The sequence below is a fragment of the Gnatocerus cornutus genome, chromosome 4 (assembly GCF_029298725.1).
Source record: "Gnatocerus cornutus isolate USDA-ARS CGAHR chromosome 4, icGnaCorn1.1, whole genome shotgun sequence".
Taxonomy (NCBI): domain Eukaryota; kingdom Metazoa; phylum Arthropoda; class Insecta; order Coleoptera; family Tenebrionidae; genus Gnatocerus; species Gnatocerus cornutus.
The window spans coordinates 3332518-3345383 of NC_142236.1; the positions used below are offsets into that span (position 1 = coordinate 3332518).

At 32.2% G+C, this 12866-nt stretch overlaps 1 protein-coding gene across 2 annotated transcripts in view; it reads right to left on the bottom strand.

The window, feature by feature from the left end:
- sim (bHLH transcription factor single-minded) overlaps positions 1-12866 on the bottom strand; it is a 29991-nt gene that overhangs the window by 7703 nt on the left and 9422 nt on the right. For both annotated transcript variants that reach the window (XM_088033824.1, XM_088033823.1), the window contains exon 2: positions 1319-1519. In XM_088033824.1, coding sequence (XP_087889950.1) covers positions 1319-1493 — 175 coding nt within the window. In that variant the 5' untranslated portion in view covers positions 1494-1519. The remainder of the gene's footprint in view (positions 1-1318; positions 1520-12866) is intronic.

The following is a 12866-nucleotide window of genomic DNA, read 5'->3' on the forward strand; positions in this document are numbered from 1 at the left end:
CTAGATTAAAATCCATTATTTCGCTAATTTTAGGATTTTTTGAGTGAAATTTGGAGACAGTAATACTTTCGACTTGCCTATTGACTCTGCCAAATTTCAAAATTTTAGAACAAGAAGTCAATTTTTTAGAAATTTTTGTTTGCGGAACGAACAAAAAAATTTTAAAATTCTAGATTAAAATCCGTAGTTTTGCTAATTTTAGGAATTTTTGAATGAAATTTGGAGACAGTACTACTTTAAACATGTCTATTAACTCTGCCAAATATTAAAAGTTTTAGAACAAGAATCCAATTTTTTAGAAATTTTTGTTTAAATGACGAACTAAAAATTACAAATATTCTAGACAATAATCCGTAATTTTGCTAATTTTAGGAATATTTGGAAGAAATTTGGAGACAGTACCTACTACTTTTGATATGCTTATTAATTCTGCCACATCCCAAAATTTTAGAACGAGAAATCAATTTTTTAGAAATTTTTGTTTACAGTCCGTTTTTTTTTAAAAAAACACCAACACTGCAATCTTCCCCTCCATTACAACCGGCAACGTTGTTTAGGGAGATTTTTGGTGAAAAAATAGTTGTCAAAATTTTTGACATTTCTGAAAATTAGGCAATGTTTCCGTTAAACATGTTTCTTTTGCAGCCTGTTAGATTGCAAATCAAAGGATTTAATAGTGAAAAGACTCGGCACAGCCTGAAAGGCCGTTTTGTGTAATGAAATTGTCAATTAGGAAGTAAACCTATTTGATTTTATCACCAAAAAGTCACTATCGACGATGTTGCCGGTTGTAAAGTGGTGGGAGAGTGCGGTGTTGGTGATTTTTTAATAAAAAAACGGACTTTACTTTTAACCATCCTATTAATTCTGTCACACTTCAAAATTTTAGAACAAGAAACCGAATTTTTATAAATTTTTGTTTACTAGACGGATAAAAATTTCTAATATCTAGATTAAAATCTGGGATTTGCTAATTTTAGATATATTTAGGAGCATTCATTTCAAATTTCTTATAACTAAAAGTAAGATATAGATTAAGAAAATAAGATTTTGAAATATTTTTTGTCCATTCGGTCGGTACCGTACAAACGTGCGTCTGAACTTGACATAAAAACGTCAAAAAAATAAGAAATGTCGCTGAATGACAGATATCAAGACAGAGTATCAGTCAACTCGATTATGTGTACTTACTTTTGTTGCGATTTGAACTAACATTTGCCCAACCTGAAATGTCACGTAAAATTTGGTGTCGATTTTCCAAAAAAAAATGTGTGCAAAATTTCATCTGCAAATTTCTCAAGAACTTATTGAAACTCACCGTCGGGAAAAACCTGGCGTATCTTCAAATACGACGTCGTCAGCCGTATAACCGACGCCTTATCCAACTGTGACGTAATCGCAGCCGGCAACGGCAACAGCTTCGCTAATTCAATAAATTCAGCATTTTCCTTCTCCCTGCGAGACCTCGCAGCATTTTTACTCTTCTCCTTCATTGCGCCGCGAGCGCCGGCCAAAGATCCTGCAACCAAAATCACCCTTCATTATCCAACTGCTCAGTTTATCCAATAATTTGTAATTCAAATGTATCGCGCACTTCAAATTTCAAGAATCTCATTTGCGGACTCGAAAACTACTTGAAAATTTGCATATTTCGTCGAGCACTGTTGAAAAATTCGTAAAAAAGTATAAGCACCCTTTTTTTTTATTGCCATAACGGAAAATTTCTTCTGGAGAATAGAAATATAGTTTGTTACACTGGTTTTCATATCACTGATGGTACTGATGGTACTGATGGAAGTGACAGGTTGTGGGGTGGCAAGGTGGATTTTTAAGGGTGAAGCAACGCCTTTGGGTTGGTGGGTTTTTCCCAGGCGACAAAAGAGAATTGTTGTGTTTATGCGGATTATGGGAGAGACACGGAGCAGGTAGGTGGGTTTTTTCCGTGGTAATGGGGCTGAAAATGATAAGAAATTGTGGGGAAACCCCATTCTAAAAGTGGCACTTTTACACAATTTTTTCGATGAATAAATTCATTTTTTTTCATGAGTGATCAAAGTCACAAAATTGTCTGTTTCTAATGATTCATGTCAGGTTAAACAAATTTCTGAATCCAAGCATTTTTTTTTGCCATGATCAATCATGAAAGTCGTCATATTATGATTATCACCAATTAAAGTCATGCGAACTATAACAATTTGATCGATCATGTCAAGCTACATCAACAATTTCGTCTGTGATCAAAGTCATAAAACGTGATAATAATCTTGACCGTTTTGATAATTCAGATCATCTCAGATGCGATCAATAAACTCTAGTTCTTGTCACTTTGTCACTGATCAGTATCAAAATAAATCTGATCACAGTCCATAACATCTTGTCAGGTTACTAAATTATTTATTTGTGATCTCTAAATCAACCTTTTTTTTTGTTTTCCCATGATCAGTGATCAAAGTCAATATAACAATAAAATTTGCAATTTTCATTCTATTTCTGATAAGAATTAATGATTGTAAATAATCAATGTAATGCATGTTCTTTTAATTGATGATCAAAGTCATGAGAAATTTTCATTGAAATTTAAGTCAATCCATTCAGTAATTCTTTTATTTTCTGTCTATTTGTGTCATAGAGTGACTCTTTATGATCAGTGATTAAATTTGTGATAAATTGACAAAATTTAATTCAATTAAATTTGATCAATTTAGCACTATTGATCAAAGTTTTTCTAATCTAATCAATAAATTACCTCTTTGATCAGATCATAGTTTGTCAGAATGATATTTCCACAAATTTAAACTAAAACAATTTGATTGCATCATGTCAGATTACGTAGATTATTTCGTATTTCGTATGTGATCAAAAGCACAAAATGTGACAATAATTAACACTGTTTTTGATCATTCAGATCATGTAGGGTTCAATCAATAAATTCATATTCTTATCACTGATCAATATCAGAATAAAGTTGATCACAGTCTAGATATCTTGTGAGGTTACACAAATTCATTTATTTGTTATAATTTTTAACTCGGATTCAAATTATTTTGTTTTTTTTTCTGATCAGTGAACAATTTTTATTCTATTGCTGGTAAAAATTTTGATTATCGTTATAATAATGTCAAGTTTCTTCTGTAAATGTGGTAATTAATTTATTTTCTGATCATTTGAGGCACTAAAACGAATGATTCTTCTTTTTCTTTTGATCAGTGATAAAGTCTGATAAATTTAATCGATTTATCTCTCTTGATCAAAGTTTTTGTAATCTTATCAAAGTCAAATAAATAAATAAATTTCGTCTTTGATCAGATCAACAGTTTGCACGATTTGATGCTAAAAAATATTGATGGAATCATGTCAGGTTACATTAATTACATATTTGGAATTTCGAAAGTGATCAAAATCACAAAATGTGATAATAATTTTGACTGTTTTTGATAATTCAGATCATGTTAGGTTCGATCAATAAATTCATGTTTTTGTCACTGATCAATGTCAGACTAAATTTGATCACAGTCAATCATATTTTGATCAGTGATCAATTTTTATTTTCTTTCTGGTAATGAGAATCTATGATCGTTTGATCTGTAAATTCGGTAATTTATTTTCTCATCATTTGAGGCACTGCGTCGAATCATTCTTCTTTTTGTTTTGAGCAGTCATTAAATTCGTGATAAATTTGATCAAAGTCGAGTTAAAAAAAAAACAGAATTTGATCAGATCATATTTTTGGTTTAACTAACAGTGATCAGCATCATGATTATCAAATTACAACAACAATATTCTTGACATTTGATCATTAAGAACGAAATAAAGTAAACAATATCATAAATATCAGCTGAACCCAGCCATGGATCAATCTATAATCAAATAAAATGTTTGTACCTAATTTGATCAGCATCACAAACGAGATAATACATTTATTATTGATTTTGATCAACCCGTATCAGTTGTATCTGTACCTATCAGTTTTTTAAATTTGATCATCAAGTACGCGATCTTAGTTTAAATGTTGATTTTGTAAATGAATAAGTAATGATTATCTGATCAATATCTTAAACTGTAACTATCCTTGATAAATGACTGATCATTAATTTGAATATCAAATTATTAATACATATTTAGAACGAATTTGATTTTGGTCACCTGACACGATACTGATTTCGTCACTTGTCTGTCCACCGAAATCTTGTAATTTTTCTCTTTACAACTTTCACAGGTAATTTGGGAATCCCTCTAGGTAATCCTCACCATCTGGAAGCAATTCGGTAAAAATCCCTCGTATTTATACAACCTGCTCATTTGAATTTTAGTATTTGAGAGTTGTAGCGTCGTCAGGTTCTCACACCTTCACTTGTTGTTGCAACTACAGGAAATTGACAACAATAAATGGCAAAACAATAAAAACTAGGTAAGAAGCCCTAGGCACGTTCCCGAAAATTTCATGAATGGAACCAACTTACTCACGCTACGGTTGTAAAAATTCCAATCGCATTTTTCACGAGAAAAGGGTCGCAATGGGATTTAGAGAACGATAATGTTGGTAATAATTAATACTCCAATTACGGTAAAGATCACGTTTGACAGCTGGTAATGGTGTCGGAATCACGTACTCGTATTATTGGCGAGATAAATACAAAGTATTTGGATGTAATCTAAATTTGCAGTTGCTGTTCAGTTGGGTAAATATAACGCTGTTAATTATGGCTTTAGACACGTTCAAGAGATTATTATTATGTACCATTATGGTAACTTGTGGTGGGATGCATAACACGCGACGTGCGACGGAAGACTATCGCGTTGGCGCTGTTAATTTGAGCTTCATATGTTTATAACAATCTTTGTTTTTTCATCAAATCTGATTCAATGGATTAAACAAACAAAAGTAATTTTGATGGAAAAGTATGTCAGGATCTTATAATGAACAGGTAATGATCAATAATCAAATCTAGATACTGAAATTCATTGATTTTTCTTATCAAATCTCAATTTCTGTCACTTTCTCCTAAAACAAGCTTAAAATAGTGATCAAAATCAAAATCAAAATGTATAACAATTTAGTCTGACATCACTAGTCACTTTGATCATAAACAAAGCTGTTTCTAATTTAAGTTGATGACTGTCGTTCCAAAAATGTCGTCTCATATGAATGTTAAACTAGTCTGCCATGATCTGACCAAATGGACCATCAATGAATTGATCATCAGAATTCTGACATTTGATTTGATTAAATTCTACAAAATATTTATGATCGGGTCTGTCATTGATTTGATCATTATTGAACTTTGTTTGAATTGATTATTGTTTGCTCAGGATCTAGAGATTTGTAAACTTTAGTACAGCAGAAGGAACTGATCAAATTTAGATAATTTCTGCTCTGATATGATTTGATCAAATTGTACATATGATTTTGCAAAGTAATTTAGTCTGACTTTGATCAGCTCAGGCTAAGAATGATCATAAAGCAAGAAAACTAGTTCTAATTTAAGTTAATGATGATGGAGGTTATCTCAAAATCTCAAATCTGACATTAATATAAAATTATTCTGACATGTTTGAATTGATCATCAGGATCCAGAGAACGAAATAGTACAGCAATCTGATCAAATTCACATCATTTGTGCTGATATGGCTTTATCAGATTCTACAATTATTTAATTAAGTTTAGTCTGATCTAATATTCTATTGACTATAAAACAAATAACCTATTTTTCATTAAGGTTATTGATATCGACACTCAAATCTGACATGATCTGATCATATTGTCAGGATCTGATGTGTAATAATCAATAATCAAATCTAGATACTGAAATTCATTGATTTATCTTATCAAATCCCAAATTCTGTCGATTTCTTCTAAAACAGGCTTAACCGAGCAATCAGAATCTGTATCAGAAATTGCGACTTATGATCTGAATGTCACAAACAACATAAAACAAGTTAGTCTGACATTGATGATCATTAGTCACTTTGATAATAAAAGAGCTGTTTCTAATTTAAGTTGATGACTGTCGCTTCAAAAAATGTTGATTCTGATATGAATGTAAAACTAAACTGACTTGATCTGATCAAATAAACCAATTATGAATTGATCATCAGAATCATCACATTTGTAAACTTCAGTACAGCATGATGATTTTATCAAGTTCTACAAATTACTTATGATCTGGATGTCATTAACATTGTAAAATCATTGAATCTGACATTGATTTGATCATTATTGAATTTAAATTGATGATTGTTGCTCAGAATCTAGAGATTTGTAAACTTTAGTACAGTATAACGATCTGATCAAATTTAGATAATTTCTGCTCTGATATGATTTGATCAAATTCTGCATGTGATTTCGCAAAGTAAGTTTAGTTTGATGTTGATCTGCTTAAAGCTGAGATTGATCAAAAAACAAGTAAACTAGTTTAGTTTTAAGATGATGATTGCTTTAAAATGTCAAATCTGACATGAATATAAAATCCAGAGATCTTGATCCAGAGAATTATAAATAGTGCAGCATATTGATCTGATGAAATTCACATCATTTGTGTTCTGATATGACTTGATCAAATTCTAATATGACTTAAGTAAGTTTAGTGTGACATTGATCTGGTCTAATATTCTATTGATTATAAAACAAATGATAATGAGTTTTAATTTTATTATACATATATTTGTAAATTTTAGTATAATTTTATTCAATTCAGTTTATTACAGCCAACTTAAATTATATTTTTTGATCATCTGAGCCAACTACAGGCTTTTTACATCTCACTACTGCTTGTCTTCCCGCTTCCACAATATAAGAAACCCGAAGCTGTTATCTCCAAGGTGATCTTAACTTCCGAGGCATCTTCTATTGGTAGTTTCGTAGCCATCTATACTTAAGTAGTGTACATATAATTAATTCAGTGTAAGTTTAAGTTCGAATTAAGTTAACATTTAAGTTGTACATTCACCAAGGACCGCCATGATCTCCCAGTGAGTCCTTTGGAGGTTACTTTGATCATCTTTTGGGTAATAAAAATACAGTTCTGTCTAAACCGCCCCAGACGAACACCTGCGCCACCCGTTTTACCTGTTCCCAACCCCTCCCTATCTATTCGTCACCGCCCTAAATTGCAGGGGTAATTTTTGAAACCCGCCATGTTGTTTAAATATAGGAAACTGTAATCCAAAATTAGGTTGGCACCTTGACTCCGGCCGTTGTCCGGACAAGTTCCGGGAAATCCGCGGCTCAATGAAACAACGTAATAAAGCGCCCTCTGTCTGCCGACACGTAAATAAACAACCGCATAACAAAACAATTTTATGTCCCTGAACGAATCGTTTTCGAAAAGAAGTCCTTCGACATGTGCGCAATTTTAATTACTCACGGCCAGTAATTTCCTTCATATTTTATTTTAATAAATTGTGGTCGATAATTGTTTTGAGTTTCTAAACGTATAATGTGACGTTGTGTGTTATGAGTTATAACGACTATAAATCATTTTATAGAAAATTACCTTCGTATTAAATTGTGGAATATGTTGCTTTTATTTAGTGGAAATAATGTGGTGGTAATTCTGCAATTACTTATGTGCCTGTTCGGAGAAACGCTTTATTGTACATCCTGGCTTTAGATATTTAAATTTGTTACAAAAACGCCCGCCAAGAAGGCTTCGGAACAGTACTACCAACGCGTGAAAAAACACCAAAGCCTCCTCTTTCCGATCTCAAATTTCCGTTTATCCAGCAGTTATAAATCCAAACTCAGCGAATTCGCTTTGGTCATTTACCTTCTTTGCACGCCATCACCAAAACACACCGACACTCACCACCAAAGTACAAAGAATAAGAATCTGAGCATAATCTCATGGCCCCGATGAAAAATGCTGACGAAGAATCGTGATAGAAACCTTGCTCTTGTATATTTAAACTTGTGACCAATATTTATAAAACATGATTATACTGAGTGGTACTGGAAATGGAGACAGATCTGGTTGCCTGGGGATTTTTCTGTTTGATTTGTAAGTGTGTTTAATTTCTATGGTGGAATAAGAAATACCGAGATTCAGTGTGATCTTATTATTATTGTTGTGCAAAGAAAATATGGTCAAGGTTAGGGGGAAATGTTTGTTTTGTTTTTTTTTGTTCCGTTTGCAGGAAAATATTATTAATTTATTGTCATTTGTTTCGTTGACAATGGAAGCTTGAAATCAAAGAGTGCTAAAAACAAAAAATCGCTGCAGAGTCGGCGAAGGTGTAACCGAACTTGACATTAAAACGTCAAATAATTGACGGATGTTAGAGAATGACAGAGCTCATGACGTACGTTCAGAGAGCAAACAGCCAACTATGTAAATAATTGCATTTTGGAAAAACAATATTATTCATTATTGTAATTTGATTCTTGGCAATGGAAGCTTGAGATCAAAGAGCGTTAAAAGCAAAAAATCACGATTTAGAGCCGCAAAGTCAATGAACGTGTGTCCGAACTTGACATTAAAACGTCAAATAATTGACGGATGTTAGGGAATGACAGATATTACGACGTACGTTTACAGAGTAAACAACCAACTAGATAAATAAGTTGGTAATTTGTTTCGTGACAATGGAAGCTTGAAATCAATGAGTGCTAAAAACAAAAAATCGCTGCAAAGTGGGTGAACGTGTGTCCGAACTTGACATTAAAACATCAAATAATAGACAGATGTTAGGGAATGACAGATATAACGACGTACGTTCACAGAGCCAACTATATAAATAACTGAATTTCTGAAAAATATAATTAATTTTTGTAGTTTATTTCGTGACAATAAAAGCTTGAAATCAAAGAGTGCTAAAATTTAAAAATCGCTGCAGAGTTTGCGAATGTGTGACCAAATTTGACATTAAAACGTCAAATAATTGACAGAATTTAGGGAATCACAGATATTACGACGTACGTTCGCAGAGAAAACAGCCAACTACATATATAATTGGACTTTGGAAAAAACAATATTATTAATTTGACAATAGAAGCACAGAGTGCTAAAAACAAATAATCACGACTTATGGTCACTGCAAAATCGGTGAACATATGTCCGAACTTGACATTAAAACGTGAAATAATTGTCAGATATTAGGGAATAACAGATATCACGACATACGTTCACAGAGTAAACAGCCAACTAGATAAATAATTAGGTAGTTTGTTTCGTGACAATGGAAGTTTGAAATCAAAGAGTGCTAAAAACAAAAAGTCGCTGTAGAGTTGGTGAACGTGTGTCCGAACTTGACATTAAAACTTCAAATAATTGACAGATGTTAGGAAATGTCAGATATTACAAAGTACGTTCACAGAGAAAACAGCAACTATCTAAATAATTGGATTTCAAGACAACAAAATTTTTAATTTTTCTAGTTTGTTTCGTGAAAATAAAAGCTTGAAATCAAAGAGTGCTAAAAACAAAATATCACTTATGGTCACTGTAGAGTCGGTGAACGTATGTCCGAACTTAACATTAAAACGTCAAATAATCGACACATGTTAGGAAATGACAGATAATAGGGGCTATTCTGTATCGGGTCTGTTAAATTTAAAGGGTAGGTTAAAATAGTCCGATTTAACGGTGCGGGGTTTAAATAGCTATTCTGTATCATGAAATAAACGTAGTACGTTAAAATGGAGAATTTTAACGTACGTCTGTTAATTCGATTGTGAACCAGCCATGGTGGTAGGTTTTCTGACCCGAAAGTAGGCTGTTGTGATCGTGCGCGTGCGCTTTATGTGACATCGACTTAAATTCAAACGAAGCAAATAAAAAAATAAATATATTTGTTTCGTTGTTACAAACGTATAAACGCTACAAAAAATGAAAATTTCTTGTTTCTGGTTTGATAGCACCTTCAGATGCAACATCTGGCTTCAAGATGTACTTCGAAAAACCCATGAGCAGGCAAAGTTTGGGTCAAAGATAATAATATGCAAAATATTTATAATCGAAACGTGCTGATTTTCTTTCCATCTTATTTTATTACAAGAAGGTAAGTTATTTTGATCTAGAATTTGTGTTCATTATTGTGGTTGTGCTTGGTGCGTCTAGTTGATCCTCTACCTTACTTTGTTTAAAAGTTTAAATAAATATGTCGAGAGCTCCAAGAATTACCAAAAAACAAAAAGAAGGTTTAATTGCATATTTGGAGCAACATCCTTTCTTAATTGAGGGCAGAGCCAGAAATGCTGTTGAATTGGAGAGATTTGAAAACAAATGGGAAGAGTTGGTCCAACAATTAAACAGTTTTATAAATAATTTATCCGGCAATGTAAATGGATCGCTTGAATCTCTCAAGTGTCGGTGTTTTATACGAACCTCATTTCTGCAAATAATTTAAGTTTTAGATAAACATTTATAATCTAACCTCTAATTTTACCTTCGTATTCGATCTTCTTCATCATGCATAATTATCAAATGTATTAAACCATCCAATGCCATTTTTGAGTTGCAACAAATTTGTGGAAGAATTATGTTATAATTGCAATATTTATAAAAATATCAAGCATCGAACTGTCAAACAGAAACCCTGTTAAATTTAAGGGATGGCTTCGACTAGCCCTTAAAATAAGCAGCTTTTTAACGTACCTAGGTTAAAATTTTAACGGACTTGGCTGATACAGAATAGGAATTTCGTTTTAAAGGACCTTTAAAATTTAACCACCCTTTAAATTTAACCGACTCGATACAGAATAGCCCCTATTAAGGGCTATTCTGTATCGAGTCTGTTAATTTTAAAGGTATGTTAAAATTATAAAGGTCCCTTAAAGTGAAATTCCTATTCTGTATCACCGAAGTCCGTTAAAATTTTAACCGAAGTACGTTAAAAAGCTGCTTATTTTAAAGGCAAGCCGAGGCCAACCTTTAAATTTAACAGGGTGCTTTTAGATTCACTTTGACAGTTGGTTTCGAGGTTATTTAATAAATGTTACGAAATAAGATGAATTTTGTTGAATTCTTCAAATGCAATTACATCAAATTTGATGCATTTGATAAATTTTTGATAACAAAGAAATCACATGTATGAGGTGAAATTTGAAGTTACTTTAATTATTATTGAATGAATTTTTATATTCAGATAAAACATGAAATTTAATTTGAATTAGCAATTAAAGCGAGCCATTTTCTTCGTCGAATAAATAATTTATGATTCAAATTGTTCCGATTATTTAAATAAATTTAAATAAAACCCTTTGATTCTAATAAACAATTTAAAATAGTAATATTATGTTGTATTAGTATTGTAAAATGCATTTTCACATTAGATTTTTATTTAAGAGCTCTATACGATGGATAGCGACTTGGTCATGTTCTAAAAATTACAGAAATGCATTCTAGACACTCATTAAAATAGTTTCAAAAAGATATCGACAAAGTAATGTTCGCAAATAATTTACCTATTTGTAATAAATAAAACTAAGTAAAAAACTGCACGTTTTGGTAATAAATAAATTTGCATTTTATTATCTTTGACCTAAACTTTTAATATGCAAGGATTTTCTACATTCCTAAATATTGATGTTGGACCAAAATGACCAAAAAATGTGTTTCAAGTTTCCAGTTACGTTTATACATTGTTCAAATATTTTTTTTAATATTATTTACGATTTGTCATTCTCATTAGTTTCATTTCTCTCGATGATAGTAGTGAAAATCACAAAATGCGCACGCGCAAACATACCACTAGGGCTCGTTCACAATCGAATTAACAGACGTACGTTAAAATTCTCCATTTTAACGAACTACGTTTATTTCATGATACAGAATAGCTATTTAAACCCCGCACCGTTAAATCTGACTATTTTAACGTACCCTTTAAATTTAACAGACTCGATACAGAATAGCCCCTAATTACGACGTACGTTTATAGAGTAAACAGCCAACTATAGAAATAATAAAGTTTTTGAAAAATAAAATTATTAATTTTTGTAATTTATTTTGTGACAATGGAAGCTGAAATCAAAGAATGCTAAAAACAGAAAGTCACGACTTATAGTCGCTGCAATCAATGACGTGTGTCTGAACTTGACGTAAAAACGTCAAATAATTGACAGATATCTCGACGTACGTTTATAGAGTAAGCAGCCAACTTTAATTTTGAGAAAACAATCTTATTAATTGTTTTTTGTTACTTGCTTCGTTGAGAATGAACGCTTAAAATCAAAGAGTGCTAAAATCAAAGATCACGACTTGTGATCGCTGCTGAGTCGGTAAACGTATGTCCGAACTTGACATTAAAACGTCAGATAATTGTCAGATGTTAGAGAATGACAGATATCGCGACGTACGTCCACATAGGAAACAGAAAACATAATCAATTATTATTGTAGTTTTACGCGACAATTGAAGTTTGAAATCAAAGAGTGCTGAAAACAAAAAATCAAGACGTATGGTCGCTGCTGAGTCGTTGAACGTGTGTCCGAACTTGACATTAAAACGTCAAATAATCGACAGATGTTAGGGAATGACAGATATCTCGACATACGTTTATAGAGTAAACAACCAACTTGCCTCGTTGACAATGAAAGAACAAAAGATCATGACGCACCTATACTCGCTGCTGAGTCGGTAAACGTGTGTCCGAACTTGTCATTAAATCGTCAAATAATTGACAGATGTTAGGGAATGACAGATATCCTGACACGTCCACGGAGTAACCGGAATCAATATTTTTGAACCTTTGAAGTTCGAAATTGGTCGATTTATACAAACCGACTTCCTTTCGCATTTAGCTGTTGGTAGCACTGAAAGCAACCGCTCATTCCGAAAATAAACATCTCCAAATCCGCACTTCCACTCATTAGGGTAAAAGCAGCAAACCGCATAATTCGGCAATAAATCACAATAATTCCATAATAGGAT